The sequence below is a fragment of the Stomoxys calcitrans genome, chromosome 5 (assembly GCF_963082655.1).
Source record: "Stomoxys calcitrans chromosome 5, idStoCalc2.1, whole genome shotgun sequence".
NCBI classification, from domain to species: Eukaryota; Metazoa; Arthropoda; class Insecta; order Diptera; family Muscidae; genus Stomoxys; species Stomoxys calcitrans.
Genome location: NC_081556.1, coordinates 150744971 through 150766579, shown reverse-complemented (window position 1 = coordinate 150766579; position 21609 = coordinate 150744971). Strand labels below are relative to the sequence as shown.

Below are 21609 nucleotides of genomic sequence, written 5' to 3'. Positions count from 1 at the left end.
GAAAATCAAATTTCGACGAGATTTGCAATGAAAACTAATTTTCGACGAGATTGGCAATGAAAGCCAAATCTTGACAAGATTTGTAAAGAACATAAAATTTCGATGAGATTTGCAGCGAAAACGAAATTTCGATGAAATTTTCAGAGTAAATAATTTTTTTACGAAATTTGCAGATAAATTTATACTTCGGCTAGATTTTCTAAGGAAGTAAAGTTTTGGCGTAATGTTCATTAAAAATTTAAGAAAAATAAAATATTTTGTGGAAATCTAATTTCCATAAAATCATTCGAAGAAGTCAATATTTCGCGAATTTTTTTGGAGAACTAATTCACAATGATGCTGATGGGATGATCAAAACGTATCTCCTTTCTAAATAACATTAACGTGACTCAACTCTCTTAAGAATAGTCAACGAGAGGAAATTTTGACGAACTCTTTTACACAATTTTTCGTAAAAATCAAATTATGACAAAATTTTCTAAAAAAAAAATCAAATCAATGTTTTTTATAAAATATAAATTTCGACGAGTTAGTATAGGTAAATTCAATTGTGACAAGTTGTTTTATAAAAACTAAATTTCAATGAAATTTTAATTTTGATGAATATTTCTATGCAATGTAAAAATTTTATAAAAAAATCAAATTTCGATGAAAATTTCATGAACATCAATTTTAATTATTTGTTTTAGAAAATAAAACGTTGACAAATGTTTCTTTAAAAAAATAATTTTTCGACGATATCTTCTGTGAAAATAAACAAACAAAAAAGAAACAATCCATTTTGGACGATATTTTCTGTGAAAATCTAACTTCGACACAATTCTCTAAGAAACTCTGGTTTTGACAAATTAATTCAAAAACGAAATTTCGTCGAGTTGTTTTTTGAAATTTTCATTTTAACGAAGTTTTTTCGTAAATATCTATATTAGCGAGAGAACATTTGCGAAACACAAATCCAAATTTTTTTCTGAAGAATTTTTCGGGTTTTGGATTATTAAATGCCTATATGGTTTTAGGCAAACCCTCCATATTCCCATAGTCCTGTTGCATGTTATTTGTTTAAACTCCGCAAACCAATATTGAGAACAAGCAAATACATATAAATTGAATTTTGAAACAAATAGCCATTAAACCATACAATATGGGTACATTTGTAAACAATTCGAATTATGTTGTCAGAATATAAATAATCCCACCGATGAGCAGACTTCAGTATCCGTTCAGCTGTTCGCCATAGCCAACACCAACACCAATACCAACATCATCATCAGCATGGTACATTGCATCGATTTCCGTTTCCCTTATTTTTATTGTTAATAAAAATTTATATGCTACTAACCTGAACGCCACATGATCTCAACATATTAAAAAGGTCATATATATCGAGAATAATAAATTAAATGGGGCTTTTAGTGATTACGATACATTCATGCCACAGAGGGACGAGACAAAAAGAAGTGTGAAGAGCGGGTGCACAATAAAAATTGCACAAGGAATCGAATAAACCAAGTATCGTGAAAAGATAATAGGTGTGTGGGTTTTTAAATTGTCAAAGGACTTCTAATAGAAGGGAAACAGAGACAAGAAAGCCATATGAACCTCCTATAAAAAAATGTTTCAATTTAACAACCCAAGCTATAAATATGTGAAATTTTCTATTGGATACAATTTAAACATATTTTGCGAATCCTTAAGGACCCCCTCAGGGCTAGTAGGAAAGTTGAATATTTAATAAAAAAAAGGCAAAGGCATAGCAATCAAGGCAAAATCAAGGTACGGAAAAGTAAAAGAGCTGTGAACAGTGAAAACAAACAACCAACCAACCAAAGGTACGGAAGTGTGGCAAACAAGGATTGTAAAACGACATCATAAGCAAAAAGGATTACAATGAGCATTGAGTCCTTAAGGACTCTATAAGTCTTTTATAGAAGAGATAGTAAAGAAAAAAGGCTATAAAATTTTATTCTTTCATGGTGCAAGGGAAAAGGGTTCAGCAAACCAAGAAATGTCCAAGTGTAAATCCTGTTTTTTAAAATTAAATTTTCACTACACCATAATATTTAGATTTGCATAATTTAAATGAATGGTGATATAATTTGATTTTTTCGATTAAAAAGTACAAAATTTGTGACAACAAAGACCAAAAGTATATATCCAGCTTTTTAGAAAAACAAAATAAAGCTTTAAGAAAAATTTTTGGGAAGAAATTTCTAGGGTGCATAGAATATCAAAGGTAATGAAAAAAAAAATTGCAAAAAAATTCTTTAATTTATGTTTGTTTCTCTTTCGAGATGAGCTCAATGATCGAAGATTTTCTTTCCAAAAGGAAAGCCAGAGATACCAACAAACACCAACCACTATGGGACGACTTTCGCCTTTGGTTAGAAGACTTTTCCACCCTATTGGGTGTGATGGCTTCAAGGGCCGTGCATTGGTATGGTGAATTTGAATCGTATTAATTGCGAAAACGCCTCTATGATACACGCTCGACAGCCCTGTCTATTAGCTGTACTTTTTCCCAATTCATGTATTTTTGTGTAATGATAGACTTTGTTTCTGCGACAATTACACTACTTCCTTGGCACACATGATTCTGTGCATCTGTTGGAAGTTGTATTAAGGGCTTCGAATGCTATACAACGACTCTCGCTGTTGCTCCGTGTGCCCAGAGCCTGGCCGGGAGCTCCGGAGATTTTTTTTTATTTTTCAGTTTTTTGCCTGTTAGGGCAAAGACCATTAAATTTTACAATTTTTGTTTGTTTCTCTTTCGAGACGAGCTCAATGATCGGAGATTTTCTTTGCAAATAGAAAAGGTAAATGAAAAATTCGGATAGTAAATGCGTATTTTTTGGGCAAAATGCCTTAAATCGGAAGATCGATATATATAGCAGATATATAGTCCGATCTTTTTTTTTCTCGTAACCCTATCTATAAATCGGAAGATCGATATATATAGCAGATATATAGTCCGATCTTTTTTTTCACGTAACCCTATCTATAAATCGGAAGATCGGTATATATAGCAGATATATAGTCCGATCTTTTTTTTCACGTAACCAACACGCAGGGTTTTATGCAGTGCATTGATAAACTATCCGAATGTTGGACCAAAGATGTCTTCCTTCCCTATCTTCGCATTAAAATCATCCAGAACGATTTCCGACTGTTGGACCAAAGATGTCTTCCTTCCCTGTCTTCGCATTAAAATCTCCCAGAACAATCTTATCGTTCTCTCTGGGAGATAATAGATAGGGAAGGAAGACATTTTTGCTCCAACAGTCGGAAAGTTTAGCCTACACGAGATAACGTCTGATCATGGGCGGGGCAGCGATCATATTCTCTCTCTAGGCGCTCATAGAAAATATCCGATTTTATCGTTTGTTCTTGCAGATTTTAATGCGAAGTTAGGGAAGGAAGACATCTTTCGTTTAGCCTTCACGAGATATGGTCCGGTAATGGGTTGAGACTGTTAGATTTCGCCGCGTCAAAAACATGGTAGTTAGTAGCACCAGATTTCAACATAAAAATATTCACAAAGCCACATGGCTGTCACCCGATCAAAACACTAGGAACCAAATTGATCACGTTGTGATAGATGGAAGACATCCATCCAGCGTGTTAGATGTACAATCGATCCTTGGGGCGAATGTGGATTCGGATCATTACCCTGTTGCAGCAAAGGTTCGCACCCGTTTGAACATGGCGAGAAATGTACGATCTGACACTGCACGCAAGCTGGACATTGAAAAGCTGCAAACACAACAGATGGCAACGGCATACTCCACTCGACTGAGCCAACTGCTTGATGAAAGCACTCCTTGTTCCGATGATATAATGGCGCAGTGGCAAACCATTGCCCACTCCATGGAAAATGCCTCAAAATCCGTACTTGGGTATCGGTAGCCTCTTCCAAGAAACCCATGGTACGAACAAGAGTGTCGAGATGCTACTGACACCAAGAATGCGGCATATAGAGCAACCCTCCAATCAGTAGAAACGCGCCAGATGAAGGAGAGGTATGGGGAGGAAAAGAGGAGAGGAGAAACGTATATTCCGCAGAAAGAAAAAGGAAATGGATAGACGTGAGTGTGAGCGAATTGAGATGTACAGGAGTCGGGAAATTCTAACAAAGAATTAAACATCAAACCGATGGCTTTGGTGCAAGCACAACCTCCTGCAGAGACTAAAAAGGAAATCTGGTAACTGACACAGATCGGATGCTAAGGATATGGAGAGAACAGTTTACCCAACTGCTAGCGTACGGCTTAGGGATTGAAGAGGATACCGGAGAACCAATCAATGATGATGGTATAGAATGTTTACCTCCTAGTCAGAATGAAGTCCAAGTAGCAGTGACCCGACTAAAGAACAACAAGGCAGCAGGAGCCGACGGGTTACCCGCTGCATTATTTGGGACAGGAGGCGATATGCTGATAAGGCGTATGCATAAGCTTGTCTGCGCAATCTGGCTAGAAGAAAGCATACCCGATGATTGGAACCTCAGCATACTATGTCCCGTACACAAGAAAGGAGACAAAACGGAATGTGCCAACTACAAAAGAAAAAGACTCCTCCCCATCGCATGCAGGATACTGTCGAGCGTACTATGTGAAAGATTAAAACCTAAAGTCAATGAGATAATTGGGGCCTATCAAAGCGGCCTTAGGCCACCGTAGTGCAGAGTTTAACATGTCCGCCTATAACGCTGAAAGCCTGGGTTCAAATCCTGGCGAGACCATCAGAAAAAATTTTCAGCGTTGGTTTTCCGTTCCTTATGCTGGCAACATTTGTGAGGCACTATGCCATATAAAACTTCTCTCCAAAGAGGTGTCGCACTGCGGTACGCCGTTCGGACTCGGCTATAAAAAGAAGGTCCCATTATCATTGAGTTCCTTATCATCATCATTGTTCCTTAGTGGAATGTTCATGGGCAAAATTTGCATTTGCAATGCGGTTTTAGACCTGTCAAATCCACCCTAGACCAAATAATCACACTGCACCAAATCCTAAGAAGGACAAATTGACTACAAAGCCGCTTTCGATACCCCTTTACCTTCAAAAGTATTTCAAGCCATATCTAAATTTGGTATCCCTGCCATATTAATAAGACTCTGCAGGATAGCTCTTGCCGATACACGTTCCTCAGTAAGAATAGGAAAAGATCTCTCGTTACCATTTAATATCAAACATGGTTTCGGACAAGGAGACAGCCTATCGTGTGATCTTTTTAATATCCTGCTGGAGAAGATTATACGATATTCAGATATCAATAGATATGTCACACTAATCACAAGAGAACATATGCTACTGGCTTATGCCGAGGACATCAACATCATACGTCGGTCACCGGAAGTAGTAACAGCAGCCTTTGAAAGAATCGAAAGAGGGTCAGTGAAAAAGATGAAATGGATGGTTTCAACTCCCAAAATACCTAGTACAACCGAGTAGATAAAGAAAATTGAGAATGTTGGGAACCAAAACTTTGAGATAATCAGCTAACTTTATCTACCTCGGCACCGCCGTAACCGAAGCGAATGACACCAGTTTTGAGATAAAGCGACGATGCTACTTTGGACTAAGTAAGCAGTTTAGAAACAAGGCCACCTCTCGACGGACGAAGACTACACTTTATAAGACACTGATACTATCCGTGTTGTTATATGGTTCTGAAGCATGGGTACTTGCGAAAGCAGACGAGGCAGTACTTGGAGTATTTGAGAGAAAGATTCTTCGTAAAATATATGGACCCGATTGCGTTAATGGAGAATGTAGGCAACCTATTAACCACGAGCTGTATGACGACGTTAGCATAGTTACACGCATCAATATGCAACGGCTGCCTTGGCTAGGTCATATTGTCAGAATGGATGAAGAAACTCCAGCAAAGAAGTCTTTTGGGGGCAAACACGGCGGTACACTCAAACTGGGACGACCAAAAGACCGATGGAAAGATCAAGTGGTGGGAGACACCTCGAATCTTGGTGTCAGAGATTATAAAATGAGCGCAGAAGATCAAGGCGCTTAGAACGCTATTCTATTGGGTTGCCCAAAAAGTAATTGCGGATTTTTTAAAAGAAAGTATTTTTAAGCATTTTTAATAAAAATTAGAATGACCTTTAATCAAATATCCTTTTTTTGCACTTTTTTTCTAAAGCAAGCTAAAAGTAACAGCTGATAACTGACAGAAGAAAGAATGCAATTACAGAGTCACAAGCTGTGAAAAAATTTGTCAACGCCGACTATATGAAAAATCCGTAATTACTTTTTGGGCAACATAATACATACGGTTTGTGGAACAAATGTTCTGTCATAGCCAATTAAACAACACAAATGATGGTCGTACGTCAAAATGTACGATTATGCTAGAAAATGTCAAACTTTCCAATGAAAATGTCAGATTAGACCTGGCAACACTTAGTGTAACATGGACCAGAAACTTCTATAGCAACCCTCGTACATAGAATATCTCAATTAGAATTATTATCGTTCATCCTTTCCTTATCACTAAATTATAATACAGTAAAATTTTCTCGCGGTTATTGCACTGTTAGAAATGTCATTAAATTTTGTTTTTATAATCTCTTCCTCAAGTGATGGAAGTAATTTGCCATATTTAATTTTAATGACATGTGCGTGGGTGTGTGTGTGTGTGTGCGTGGGTGTAATCAAACACTTATTTGTTTTCTAAATTTTGCAATTAAGCAGCAAAATGTTGCAACACAAATTTAATTAGACAATTATGAAATTGGAAAGGAGTAGTTCGACGACATTGCATGTCACACATTTTACACTGGAAGCGAAAATCTTGACTAATAGTCATAAGACATGCAAGGTAGTTTTTTTGAAATTGCAGTCCTTCTCCAACTCTACGGCCAAGAGCTGTAACTTTTAAGAGGGCATTTAAATAAATTTACAAATTTAATGACATAATTAAAATGTAGATGTACATATCAATAGTTTACTTATCTCCCTCTCTCACTCTCTCTCACTCTTTTGCTCTCTTTCAGATCTGCTAACCTAAGGCATTACATAAAAGCTCCAGATACCTTAAAATCTAACAAGAACCATTGGTGTCAGTCAGTCAGTCAGTGAGTAAGCCAAAGAGCAGCGGTAATGATTACTTAAACATTTGCATAAACACCCCAACTCTTTGGAGTTAAGTCAAGGCAGCAATAGCCAAACCCCTTAAAGGAACACAGTCATCAGGATTTGTTGGCAACAGACAAGTGGGCACTCTTACCAACAGCACCACCAACTATTTCAGCAGAGCTGCAGCAACAGACCACCGACGTCAATTAAAAAGAAAAAAAAAACACACCCGCCCATTTAACCCCAATAAACGCAGCAACATCAACAGCCTCAACACTTAAACAATCCCCTAGGCCCCCTTACGCACATTGGCCACATCCGTGTTAGCACAGCCACACACCTCAACACTAGTGTAGCCACGAGTGCTGGCACACACCCACACAAAGGCTGACCTCAGCAACAAAATAACATTATCAGTGAATTGGAGAGCAGCGGGAGCCAAAAATCACCTCAATTCAATTTTTCATTTCACCATAAAAGGGGAACTCTATCAGCCCAAATCCCCCTTAACTCATTCATACAAAAAAAAAAAAAAAAACAGAAATACTGAAGCTGGCAGCTGGTTCTGGCCTAGTGGCATAATAATAGCCAAAGTGAAAGGAAATTAAGCAAGACAAACTTGCCCGGCCCTCTCTTTTTCTCCTGCTGCTGCCATCCATTGAGCCTGTGAAAGCATCATTGCAGTCTTGGCTCCATAATGGATTTGAAAACCTCAAGTATAAGTGAAATATCTGATCCATACATACCTTCTAGCAAGTCAACGGATCTAATAAAGCCAAAGGATGCATTGGAAAAGGAAGCATCCGCAACAGCACCGAATAATGAAGGTAATAATGGTTGAATATCATGTACATTTCACAATCAATGAATATGAGGTGGGAAGGGGGGGAAGGGGAGAGTAAAAAAGGATGTTGAAAAATTCCATTAAAATGTTTGGATAAGAAATTGCAGGCAAAAATTCACATCCAATCAAAGGGATACAAAATTGTTGCACAGTAATAAGAAAAAAAAAGAAAATCAATTAACAAACGAAAAAATCAAATCAATAATACATAGAGGGATGTCATGTGTAAATCCTAGTCCTAAATTTCATTGAAATCATATAAATAAAACTATCGAACAGTGGAATATTGAAAAACAAGTAAAAGTGTGTTTCATAGCGAAACATGTCGTGCAAAATTTCATTCCAATCGGATAAGAATTGCGCCCTCTAGAGGCTCAAGAAGTCAAGACCCAAGATCGGTTTATAGGGCAGCTATATCAAAACATGAACCGATATGGCTCATTTACAATCCCAACCGACCTACACTAATAAGAAGTATTTGTGCAAAATTTCAAGCGGCTAGCTTGACTCCTTCGAAAGTTAGCGTGCTTTTGACAGACGGACGGACAGACAGACGGACATGGCTAGATCGACTTAAAACAAGTAAAAAGGCGTTAAGTTTGGCCGGGCCGAACTTTGGATACCCACCACCTCGGGTATATATGTAAACCACCTTTCATCAAAATTCGGTGGAAATTTTATACCTTATGTCCCATATCAGTTATATTCAAATATGTTCCGATTTGGACCAAATACTAATAAGTACATTAGCTATATCTAAAAATAAACCGATCTGAAAAGTCGGTCGAAAAGCCTAACATAAGTCACTGTGCCAAATTTCAGTGAAATCGGATTATAAATGCGCCTTTTATGGGGCCAAGACATTAAATCGAGATATCGGTCTACATGACAGCTATATCCAAATCGGGACCGATTTGAGCCAAGTTGCATAAAAATGTCGAAGAGCCTAACACAAAGCACTGTCCCAAATTTCAGCGAAATCGCTTTTATGGGCCCAAAACCTTAAGTCGAGAGTTCGGTCTATATGGCAGCTATATTCAAATGTGGACCGATCTGGGCAAAATTAAGGAAGGACGTCGATGAGCCTAACCAAACTCACTGTCTTTAATTTCAGCGACATCGGACAATAAATGCGTCTTTTATGGCCCCAAAACCTAAAACCTAGATATCGGTCTATGTGGCAGCTATATCTAAATCTGAACCGATCTGTGCGATATTGCAGAAGTATGTCAAGGGGCTTAACTTAACTCACTGTCCCAAATTTCGGCGTCATCGGACAATAAATGAGCATTTTATGGGCCCAAAACCATAAATCAAGAAATCAGTCTATATGACAGCTATATCCAAATCTGAACCGATCTGGACCAAATTGAAGAAAGATGTCGAAGGGCCTAACACAACTCACTGTCCCAAATTTCACCAAAATCGGACAATAAATGTGCCTTTTATGGGACTAGCACCATAAATCGGAGGATCGGTCTATATGGGGGCTATATCAAGATATAGTCCGATATAGCCCATCTTCGAACTTAACCTGCTTATGGACAAAAAAAACAATCTGTGCAAAATTTCAGCTCAATATCTCTATTTTTAAAGACTGTAGCGTGATTTCAACAGACAGACGGACGGACATGTCTAGATCGTCTTAGATTTTTACGCTGATCAAGAATATATATACTTTATAGGGTCGGAAATGGATATTTCGATGTGTTGCAAACGGAATGACAAAATGAATATACCCACATCCTTCGGTGGTGGGTATAATGACATGACGATCAAGAATATATACACTTTATGGGGTCTCAGACGCATACCCCCATCCTATGGTGAAGGGTATAATAATTGATATTTTTGAAGTTTTCAATTAATTTTTTCATTAATCCAATTATAAATGATTGCAAAGAAAATCACCAATCGATGACCTAGTTTCGAAAGAGAAACAAACAAAAATTGTAAAATTTTATGATCTTTGCCCTAACAGGCAAAAAAACTTGAAAATGGAAAAAAAAATCGACAGAGTTTGGCCGGGATTCGAACCTGAGCACAGGGAACAACAGCGAGAGCCGTTGTCTAGCGTTCGCAGCCATTAATACAACTTCTATCAGATGCACAGACACATGTGCACCCTGGAAGTGGTGTAATTATTGCAGACAAAAAGTCTGTCATTACACGAAAAACACATGCATTGGGAAAAAGTACAGCTAATAGACAGGGTTGTCGAGCGTGGTTAATGTGGTAATTGTATCCTAGAAGCGTTTTCGCAATAAGTACGATACAAATGCAACATACCAACTTACGGCTCTAGAAGCCGTCACACCTCATAAGGTTGAAAAGTCTTCTAACGAAGGACGAAACGCGTCCCATAGTGGTTGGTGTGTGTTGCGATCTCTGGATTTCCTTTTCCATTTGCAAAGACAATCTCCGATCATTGAGCTCGTCTTGAAAGAGAAACAAATAAACAATGATTGAAATTTGTTGAAAATTCCAATTGATTTCAGGAACAAGAAATCTATATCCCGACCGATTTCAATCGCACTTGGCGCGAATGTTGGAAGTTGTAAGAGAATATTTCAAGTCAATCCGATTCCAATTGCGGCTTCTATGGGCTTAAGAAGTCATATCGAGAGATTGGTTTAAATGGGAGCTTAATCAGGTTATACCCCGAATCGGACCATATTTAGCATGATTGTTGAAGTAACAGAACACAGGATAATAACTGAAACTTCTAGGAGCTCATGATGTTAAATCGGGAGTTTGGTATATATGGGAGCTATATCAGTTTACAGATCAGTTAATATGGGATCTATATCCAAACCTGAACCGATAGAGTCCATGTGCATTCTCCAACGATCTACATCAATAAGAAGTATCGGAGCAAAATTTTATGAGACTAGATTTACGCTTTCGACCGCTTTTATGATTTCGACAGACGGACGGACATGGCTAGATCGCCTTTGAATGTCAATTCCTTCAAGAATATACAACTTACTGGCCCCAGTGTGCTTAAGTATTTGCGGCATTACACTATCCGCAACGTGCGCACGCGCCCGGTAGCTCGCAGCTAAGCTTCTCGTGATAACAATGAACACCACACAGATTGGACATAAATGTTCCGGCCTGTGTGGTGCTGACAGCTATCCCGTGCCTTTCAGTAATAGCCTCGTCTTGTCATGATACAGATCTCCCCATAGGTTTTCGTCGGCCACGCCTTTAACTCGGACTGCATCACCCCAAAAGGCTTCGAAATCGGTAGTCCTCTGTTCTTTCATTCTCCCTTACTCCACTATGACCCGGCACCTAAACAATGCTGATCGTGCCATACTCAGAGAAGGGGTTAATCTCCTTCTTACACTCCAAGGCCATTCGTGACATTACCATCTGGGTTGTTATTGCCCTGATGGTCAGTTTACAGTCCTTAAAGATGTTCTTACTCGACTTCCTCGCACTAACATCACACGGCCTCATGGATTCCGTGATCAACCGGATCCCCGCCTGCCGTATTATGGTCAGGCAGTCAGAAATAGATCTCAGTCCCTAGGTTTTCTGTTTTTAGAACCCCAGGCACACTCTGTCTTCTAGCTATGATCCATTCGTGTAACATGGACTTACAGGTACCAAAGTTCCGTCAATCAAAGACTATGTCGCTGGTAGCAGTGCCACGCACTCGACCTCAGGTATCCCATCGGAAACATTTTCCGATGCTAAGGGACGGTGTGCCGCAAATGAACACATTATTGCAATATAAGTGTAAATCTAACGAACACTCCAGTTTCCATAAGCTTCATCTCTAGGCCAAAAAAAAAATGCCTAGGCTTAAGATGAAGACCATCGGATGAAAATTGTGACCAGCACTTTGTATACAGATAACCAAGGACAGACGGACATAGTTAAATCCAATGAGGAAATGATTCTGAATCGATCGGTATACCTATTAATGGGTCTATCTCCCTTCCTTTTGGTTGTTACAAACAAATCCACAATACCACAGGAATGGTGTAGGGTATAATTGATTGGATCAATTAATTTGGTGATTGAATTTTTTTTATATATTTCTATATTTTTTTCATATAATCTTTTTTTTATTTTTAACAAAAAATTTCATTAACTTCTGATTTGTTAAAACATTTTCTTATTATATATTACGTCACACTATCTTACAGACACTGTACCAATATGCACTTTTGTCTTCTACTGACATCATTGTCGTTGTTCTGCTCAATTTCCCCTTTCACTTACATAGCATAAATGTTTTGTTTGTGTGCAAAAACTTGACCTGTGCTTGGAAGGCATCATAAAGCCAGAAGATTATTTCATGGTATTTCGATGTCGCAATGATTGTTGATGATGGTGGTGACTTTGTCCTTTGTTCTTGGCTAAGGCAATGTGGGCATGTAAATGTCCACAGTTTACCCATTTGCTACCTCTCTTAAGCACTCTCAGTCTCTGTTGCTCTCACACCCCCCCCCACTCTCACTTTGCCCACTTCGTTGTGCTTTCATAGAAAATCAAATAGTACTTGACCTTACCTTTTCAGTAGCGATGTAATCTTTAGCAATGGGAAAAGCAACCCAGTGCCAACCCAAGCACTAGCACACCATCACCTTTCTTTTCAATGTGACAAAGGCGACAATTTTGAATGCCAGTGAAAGGATGCTTCTGCTCAATTTTTGTTGCATACTTTTAGGCTAGCACCAAATAAACATTTCAAAAAGGGTATCCTTTAATAGGGGACTGACTGGCGGACTATAAATAGTAGCGAATATGTCATTTATTGTGGCAATGAACCAAGTCATAAAACAAGAAATATTTGATAAGGAAATGATTGCAGATAGATGAAAGTGGAAAGTTGAATATAACTGTGCTATGCAGTAGGTGGAGGTAAATGTATTATGGGAAAATTAAAGGGGCAATGGAAAGGAAATGAATTTATATAAAGTTTCAGGCTATAGTCATATCGATTAAAAATTTAAATGGCTGTGTGTTGGAAAAAGAATATTGGAAGTGTTGTAACTAAATTAAAGGCTAGTAGTAATTCTACACCCCAATAATTAGTCCGTACAGCAAAACTACGCGGTTGATTAAGCAACATGATCCCGACATGTAAATGGCAGTAGTATTCATATCAATTACAAAATTGGATGACTGTCTGTTGGAAAGAGAATATTGAAAGTCCTTTTTGCCCAAATTTTGCCCATGAACATTTTACTAAGAAATAGGGGCAAACTTCTCACATATCAATGAGTGCAGTCCAATTCGAGTTTAAGCTCAATGATTGGGAGCCTTCAATTCTATAGCCGAGTCCGAATGGCGTGTTGCAGTGTAACACCTGTTTGGAGTAGAGCTGGCAAAATATCGATGACACTATCGATATTTAATTTTTTGACTGATACTATCGAAAAAGTTAAAACTTTTGCAGAATTAAAAAAAAAAATAAGCGATGCGACACTAAATGTATCCTTAAAGATGCATTGCGCCTATAGAGGTCGCAATTTTCATCCGACTAGGCTAGCATTTTGTACAATGATTTCTCTCATGACTTTCAACTGACTTTATGCATGGTTTTATTTGGTCTGTGCATTAATATTGCTTCTATATAAATCGAATATGGAAATGGAAAAATAACGATAGTCTCGATACTATCGATATTTATTATTAAAACTTTCGAAAATATCGAACTTTGCGATTATCGATTGTTTGCCAGCTCTACTTTGGAGATAGGTTTTTATATGGCATAGTACCTTAGAAATGTTGCCTGCATTAAGAGGGTTGAAACAACGTTGAAAATTTTTTCTGATGGTATCGCCAGGATTACTTAGAAGTCTTTTACAGTCGGTAAATTGAAGGCCAGTAGTAGTTGTACACCTACATACACAGTGGGAAAACTAGCTAACATTGAATGTTGCGACCAGACCTCGCGGATGCAATAAAAAAAATTATATAGTGATTCAAAGTCGCCACCTATTCCAGCTGGGATACAGCTAGCTAAGAGGCTGACCATACATCATGATCCCAACATGTACAATAGATGGCAGTAGTAGTCATATCAATTAAAAATTTCGATGGCTGAATGTTCGACAGAGACAATTTGGTAAATTCAAGGTTGGTATTACTTCTGAACCCCAATAATTGAGGTCTGCATTAAACAAAGCTAAGTGGTTTATTACCAGTTCCTGATCTTACATGTAGATGGCGGTAGTAGTAGATATTTCGAAGAGGCTCATATAAATTATAGAAAATTAATAAAAAGGCCGGGCCGTACATTGGTTACCCACCAACTCGGGTATATATGTAAACCACCTTTCGTCAGAATACGGTGAAAAATGCATGATTTATGCCCCCATAGTAACTATATCGATATATGGTCCGATTTGGACCAAATTCGCCACGGACATTGAGTGGTCTAATAAGTACAAGTCATTGCTCAATTTTGTAGAACAAAATATTGGGCTTTTGGTAGACCAATATGAACCATATACGACACGGATGTCGAAAAGCCTGACATAAGTCAGTGTGTCGAATTTCAGCGAAATCGGATTATAAATGCGACTTTTATGTTGCCAAGACTATAGATCGAGAGATCGGTCTATATTGCATCTATATCCAAATCTGAACCGATTCGGGCCACATTAAAGAGGGATGTCGAAGGGCCTAACACAACTCACTGTCCCAAATTTCGGCGAAATCGAACAATGAATGAGTCTTTCATGAGTCCAAGACCTTAAATCGAGAGATCGGTCTATATGGCAGCTATATTTAAATCTGAACCGGTCTACGCCAAATTTTAGAAATATGTCGAGGGGCCTAACATAACTCACTGTACCACATTTCGGCGAGATCGGATAATAAATGCGCTTTTTATGGGCCGATCGACAGATCGGTCTATATGGCAGCTATATCCAAATCTGGACCGATCTGAGCCAAATTGAAGAAGGAAGTCTAAGGGCCTAACCTAACCAAAACCTTAAACCGATAGATCGAAATATTGGGTTGCCCAAAAAGTAATTGCGGATTTTCATATAGTCGGCGTTGACAAATTTTTTCACAGCTTGTGACTCTGTAATTGCATTCTTTTTTCTGTCAGTTATCAGCTGTTACTTTTAGCTTGCTTTAGAAAAAAAGTGTAAAAAAAGTATATTTGATTAAAGTTCATTCTAAGTTTTATTAAAAATGCATTTACCTTCTTTTAAAAAATCCGCAATTACTTTTTGGGCAACCCAATATATAGGAGCAAATCTGGACCGATCTGGTCCAAAGTACAGAAATATGTCGAGGGGCCTAACACAACTCACTGCCCCAAAATTTCGGCGACATCGGAGAATAAATGCCCCTTTTATGGGTCCAAAACCTTAAGTCGACAGATCGGTCTATATGGCAGCTATATCCAAATTTGGACCGATCGGGACCAAATTGAAGAAGGATGGGTAGGGGCATAACAGAACTCACTGTCCTAGATTTCGGCGAAATCGAACAATAAATGTAAATGTATGGGGCCAAAACCTTAAATCGAGAGAAGCAATGATATCCAAATCTGGTCCGACCTGGACCTAATTGGAGAAAGACATCGAGGGGCCTATATCAAGATATAATCCGATATAAGCCATCTTCGAACTTAACTTGCCTATGGACAACAAAAAAAAAACTGTCCAAAGTTTTCAGCTCTCTATGTTTAAAGACTGTAGCGTGATTTTAACAGACAGACGGACGGACATGGCTAGATGGTCTTAGATTTTTCGATGCGTTGCAAACGGAATGACAAAATGAATATACCCTCATCCTTCGATGGGTATAATGGTTCTCACATAACGAAAATGGACTTCATGTAGTTTTGAGCAATGGATTTTGTTTCGTGGCCACTGTACTTAACCTTCAATTTCTACGAAACAAATATTTCTCAGTTGCTTTATTTCCCCCTTTTAGTTTTCTCAACTTTGCCAATTTTATTAAATCCCGGCAAAAATAAACAAAAATTATTTTTAAATCAATTTCCTTATAATTTCAACCACATCCTCGTCCAATAAGTGTGCGGGCTAAAACCAATTTAATGTTGAACATCTTTTGTCTTATTTTTTGCCAAAATTGTGGTTAACATCAAAGAACAACTCTTCGGTCATGGCAAGCTGTTTAGGGATGTGATGAGTGTTTGTTGCATGGTTTGGCCATAACTTTTTCTTGGGGAACATTTTCTTCGTTTTCCTTTTTTTTTTTGCTATTTGGGATTAGTTTGGAAAACTGCAATTACTCGCATAGCGTTTCAGCTAAAAACGCTTCAATGCGCTTTGAAGGCAAAAGAAAATGCAGGGGTAGAAGCAAAACAGCCACAGCCGGCAGCAGACAACAAAAGTTTGTCTGCCAACAGGAAACAGTGCAACTGCAGGTCTTTGCTGGCCAAAGGGAAACGGAAACGGATGGAGGTTGAGAGAAACTTTTATTGTTTCAAAGATGGAAAACTTGTTTGTTTAACTTTTTTTTTGTTTTGTTTGGTCACACAAAAAAAATTAAATAATAATTTCGTTTTTGTTTCTTTTTTTTTCTTCTTGCAGAGTTTAAAGTCTACAAACGCAGATGGGCCGTTTTAATATTATTCGCTTTCTACTCAGCCTCAAATTCCATGCAATGGATCCAATACAGTATTATAAACAACATTGTCAGTCGGTAAGTCCAGTCATACACCTCCTCCCCCAAAACCAGTAGTCTTGGTGGCCTTGTTACCTAATCTACATAACCTTGAATAAAAATGAAATTGAAAGTGGTGTGGGTTTTGGTCCCAACCAGCCAGTGAAGGCATGGCCAGTTGTTTCGTTTTTGATGTTGCTGCTGCTTAAAACAAAATCGCATTATTTTTTTTGTTAATTTGATATTCATGAATACTTAAAGGACTTGGTGATGAGTAGTAGCCACCAAACCAAAACTTGCTCTGGCCGAGTCTGCCCCCAAAACAATGAATGCCACTTCCTCTCGAAACATTCCAGACACAGTCTCTGCAAAATAAGACTTATTTTCACAGTCACTGAACTCCGGGCATTAAAAGTTTACTTTGCCCTTAAAAGGCAGACCCACATCTTAAGGTAGACGCTTTAGGGCTATTAAAGGCTATTTTGTGTTGGCTGCTGACATACATATACGTATAAAACCAAGGCGGTTAGCACAAGTGGCTGGCAAAGAGTGTCCAAGGAGAGTTATCTTATTTAAGCAGAATTTGAAAATAACTCACAGTTGACTGAAATATCAAAAGGGGATGTTCATGGTTGATCTGTTAAGGGGATAAAATTATACGAAAACGATTGTGGACCCTTTTTATTATTTTGCTTGACTTTGCTCATGGTGCAGGCACAGACTGATTGGCATGCTGATCTGATAGTAGAACTCCTAAAAAGTACTTTGAACATTGATACTCTGCCCTCTACCCAAAAATGGAGATACACCAGCCTTGTCATTTCATTTTATAATCATCGAAAGTGTGTCCGTTCGTCCGTCTGTCTGCTAAAATCACGCTAACTTGCAAACAAGAAAAGCTGGCCTGTCGAAGTTTTGTACTAATACTAAGATGCAAATGAGACAAATCGTTTCGCCTCTAGGTATAGGTCAAGTTAGAGTGTGAGTCTTTTTAAGTCAATAAAACAAACATAGTTCATTTTTTGATACCATAGTAAAGACAAATCAAAGACTCTGTCGGCAATCGAACGCAGGACTCCCTCATTAATTACTACACTAATAAAAAGTATTTGTGCAAAATTTCAAGCGGCTAGTTTTACTCCTTCGAAACTTAGCGTGCTTCGACAGACAGACGGACGGACGGACGGACATGGCTAGATCGACATAAAATGTCATGACGATCAAGAATATATACACTTTATGGGGTCTGAGACGAATATATGGAGGAGTTACAAACAGAATGACGAAATTAGTATACCGCCATCCTGGGGGTATAAAAAAATGGTGTACTATAGTCTCAACATTTATTTTCACCTAGTCCTTCATTTTTATATCCTACACCACCACTGTGGTACAGGGAATTGTAGATTTGTTCATTTGTTTGCAACGCTAAGAAGGAGAAGAGCTAGACTGATAAGTATACCGATCGACTCGGAATCACTTTCTGATTCGATTTAGCCATATCCGTCTGTCCTTCTGTGAGTCCATATACTCTTGTAATCAAAGTGCTGGTCGTATTTGTTGTCCAATCATCACGAAATTTTGCACATATCACTTTTCTGGCCCAAGGACGAACGCTATTGATTTTGGAAAAAAATTGGTCCAGATTTAGATATAGCTCCCATATATATGTATCGGCCGATTTGCACTTAAATTGCCGTAGTAAGGAAAATTTTCAACCGATCTGCACAAAATTTGGCATGGATTGTTTTGCTACTGATTTTCAACCGATCTGCATAAAATTGGGCATAGATTGTTTTGCTACTGATCTTAACGTATTTGCAAAATTTCATCTAAATCGGTTCAGATTTAGATATAGCTCCCATATATATGTATCGCCCGATTTGCACTTAAATGGCCGTAGTAGCTACAATTTTCAACCGATCTGCACAAAACTTAGCACGGACTGTTTCGTTACTGATTTTAACATATTTGCAAAATTTCATCAGAATCGGTTCAGATTTAGATATAGATAGATATATATGCATCGCCCGATTTGCACTTAAATGCCCATAGTAGCTATAATTTTCAACCAATCTGCACAAAATTTAGCACGGACTGTTTCTTTACTGATTTTAACATATTTGAAAAATTTCATCAAAATCGGTTCAGATAAAGAAATAGCTCCCATTTATATATATCTCCCGATTTGCACTTAAATGGCCCTATTAGCTACAATTTTCAACTGATCTGCACAAAATTGGTCATGGATTGGTTTGTCACTGATCTAAACATATGTGCGAGATTTTATCAATATCGGTTCAGATTTAGATATAGCTCCTATATATATGTATCGCCCGATTTGCACTTAAATGGCCGTAGTAGCTACAATTTTCAACCGATCTGCACAAAATTGGACACGGATTGTTTTGTCACTGATATTAACATATGTGCGAGATTTCATCAATATCGGTTCAGATTAAGATATAGCTCCCATATATATGTATCACCCGATGTGCACTTAAATGCCCATAGTAGCTATAATTTTCAACCAATCTTCACAAAATTTGGCACGGATTGTTTTGTTATTGATCTTAACACATGTGCGAGATTTCATCAAAATCGGTTCAGATTTAGATATAGCTCCCATATATATGTATCACCTGATTTGCACTTAAATGGCCGTAGTAGCTACAATTTTCAACCGATCTGCACAAAATTGGGCATGGATTGTTTTGCAACTGATTTTAACATATCTGCAAATTTTCATCGAAATCGGTTCAGATTTGGATATAACTCCCATATATATGCATTGCCCGATTTGCACTTAAATGGCCATAGTAGCTACAATTTTCAACCGATCTGCACAAAATTTGCCATGGATTGTTTTGTTACTGATCTTAATATATCTGCAAATTTTCATCAAAATCGGTTCAGATTTAGATATAGCTCCCATATATATGTATCACCCGATTTGCACTTAAATGGCCATAGTAGCTACAATTTTCAACCGATCTGCAAACTTTGACCCAAATCGGTTCAGATTAAGATATAGCTCCTATATATATGTATCGCCCGATTTGCACTTAAATGGCCATAGTAGCTACAATTTTCAACCGATCCGCACAAAATATGGCATAGATTGTTTTGTTACTAATCTTAACATATTTGCAAACTTTCATCAAAATCGGTTCAGATTTAGATATAGCTCCTATATATATGTATCGCCCGATTTACACTTAAATGGCCCTAGTAGCTATAATTTTCAACCAATCTGCACAAAATTGGGCACGGATTGTTTTGTTACTGATTTTAACATATCTGCAAATTTTCATCAAAATCGGTGTAGATAAAGAAATAGCTCCCATATATATGTATCGCCCGATTTGCACTTAAATGGTCGTAGTAGCTACAATTTTCAACCAATCTGTACAAAATTTGGCTGGGATTGTTTTGTTACTAATTTTAACACATCTGCAAAATTTCATCAAAATCGGTTCAGATTTAGATATAGCTCCCATATACATATATCGCCCGATTTGCACTTAAATGGCCGTAGTAGCTACAATTTTCAACAGATCTGCACAAAATTGGGCATGGGTTGTTTTGTTACTGATCTTAATATATGTGCGAGATTTCATCAATATCGGTTCAGATTAAGATATAGCTCCCATATATATGCTTCGCCCGATTTGCACTTAAATGCCCATAGTAGCTATAATTTTCAACCAATCTGCACAAAATTTAGCACGGACTGTTTCGTTACTGATTTTAACATATTTGCAAAATTTCATCAAAATCGATTCAGATAAAGAAATAGCTCCCATTTATATATATCGCCCGATTTGCACTTAAATGGCCCTATTAGCTACAATTTTTAACTGATCTGCACAAAATTGGGCGTGGATTGGTTTGTTACTGATCTAAACATATATGCGAGATTTCATCAATATAGGTTCAGATTAAGATATAGCTCCCATATATATGCATCGCCCGATTTGCACTTAAATAAGCGTAGTAGCTACAATTTTCAACCGATCTGCACAAAATTGGGCACGGATTGTTTTGTTACTGATTTTAACATATCTGCAAATTTTCATTCTAATTGGTCCAGATTTAGATATAGCTCCCATATATGTATCACCCGATTTGCACTTAAATGGCCGTAGTAACAACAATTTTCAAACGATCTGTTTAATAGTCGGTTCAGATTTAGATATAGCTCTCATATCTAAATCTCCGAATTTAAAATTGTAGGGTAGGTGTAGTGTATTATATAGTCGACTCCGCCCGACTTTTGTCTTACCTTACTGGTTTGTTCATAAACATTTGCTTCTTGGAAAACTTTTACCATTTGCAAACTGATATTTTCTTTTGAGTGCATGGAATACATTTCAGTAGTGCCAAAATCCATTTATCCTTATTATGATTACAGTAAAATAAACCTCAACAAAAGTTAAAGTATACTTTTCGGAGAACAACAGAAATCAGCACTCGTTGTCGCTGTGGTATTTACAGTTTGCTTATTTTTCAGTTAAATAATTTTGGCACTCACCAACACTCACTCACTTACTGAGGCAAAAACAAAATGCTCATTAGGAATATTATTAGTAGTACAATTAAATGTTATGGTGATTACAGCAGGACGGAAAATAGCAAAGAATGGGCGAACCTCTGGCAAAGGCATTACATTTACGAAGTATATTAATTGGCTAGTCAGTGTGTCTGTGAATGTGTGGCTTGCAAGTGTTTATGTTAGTTGGCTGTTAGAACAGTTGACTAAATATTTAATGTAGCCATAACTCACACTGCTCACTGCTCACCCTCGCTCTCTGTTTCTATGTCTCTCAATGTCTGTGCCAATAACACCATCATTACGATAATGGAAAATAAATAAACTGCCACCTGATGATGAGCACAATGACAATGGATGATAGAGTAGTCTCCCTCTACTTTTGTGGGGAAGAGATTTGTAACTTTTGTGTGTATGTCTGCGTGTGTGTGTTCATCATTCTCTCCTAATAAATCACAAAAACTCATTTTCGTTTTTAATCAAAATATTAAATCAAAAGATAGCTGCTGCT

General features: G+C 37.7%; 1 protein-coding gene across 8 annotated transcripts in view; it reads left to right on the top strand.

The window, feature by feature from the left end:
* Positions 1-21609, top strand: part of LOC106081458 (heme transporter FLVCR2) — a 166845-nt gene that overhangs the window by 60528 nt on the left and 84708 nt on the right. For all 8 annotated transcript variants that reach the window (XM_013243419.2, XM_013243421.2, XM_013243427.2 and 5 more), the window contains exons 3-4: positions 7008-7916; positions 16474-16585. In XM_013243419.2, the coding sequence (XP_013098873.1) occupies positions 7787-7916; positions 16474-16585 (242 nt within the window). In that variant the 5' untranslated portion in view covers positions 7008-7786. The remainder of the gene's footprint in view (positions 1-7007; positions 7917-16473; positions 16586-21609) is intronic.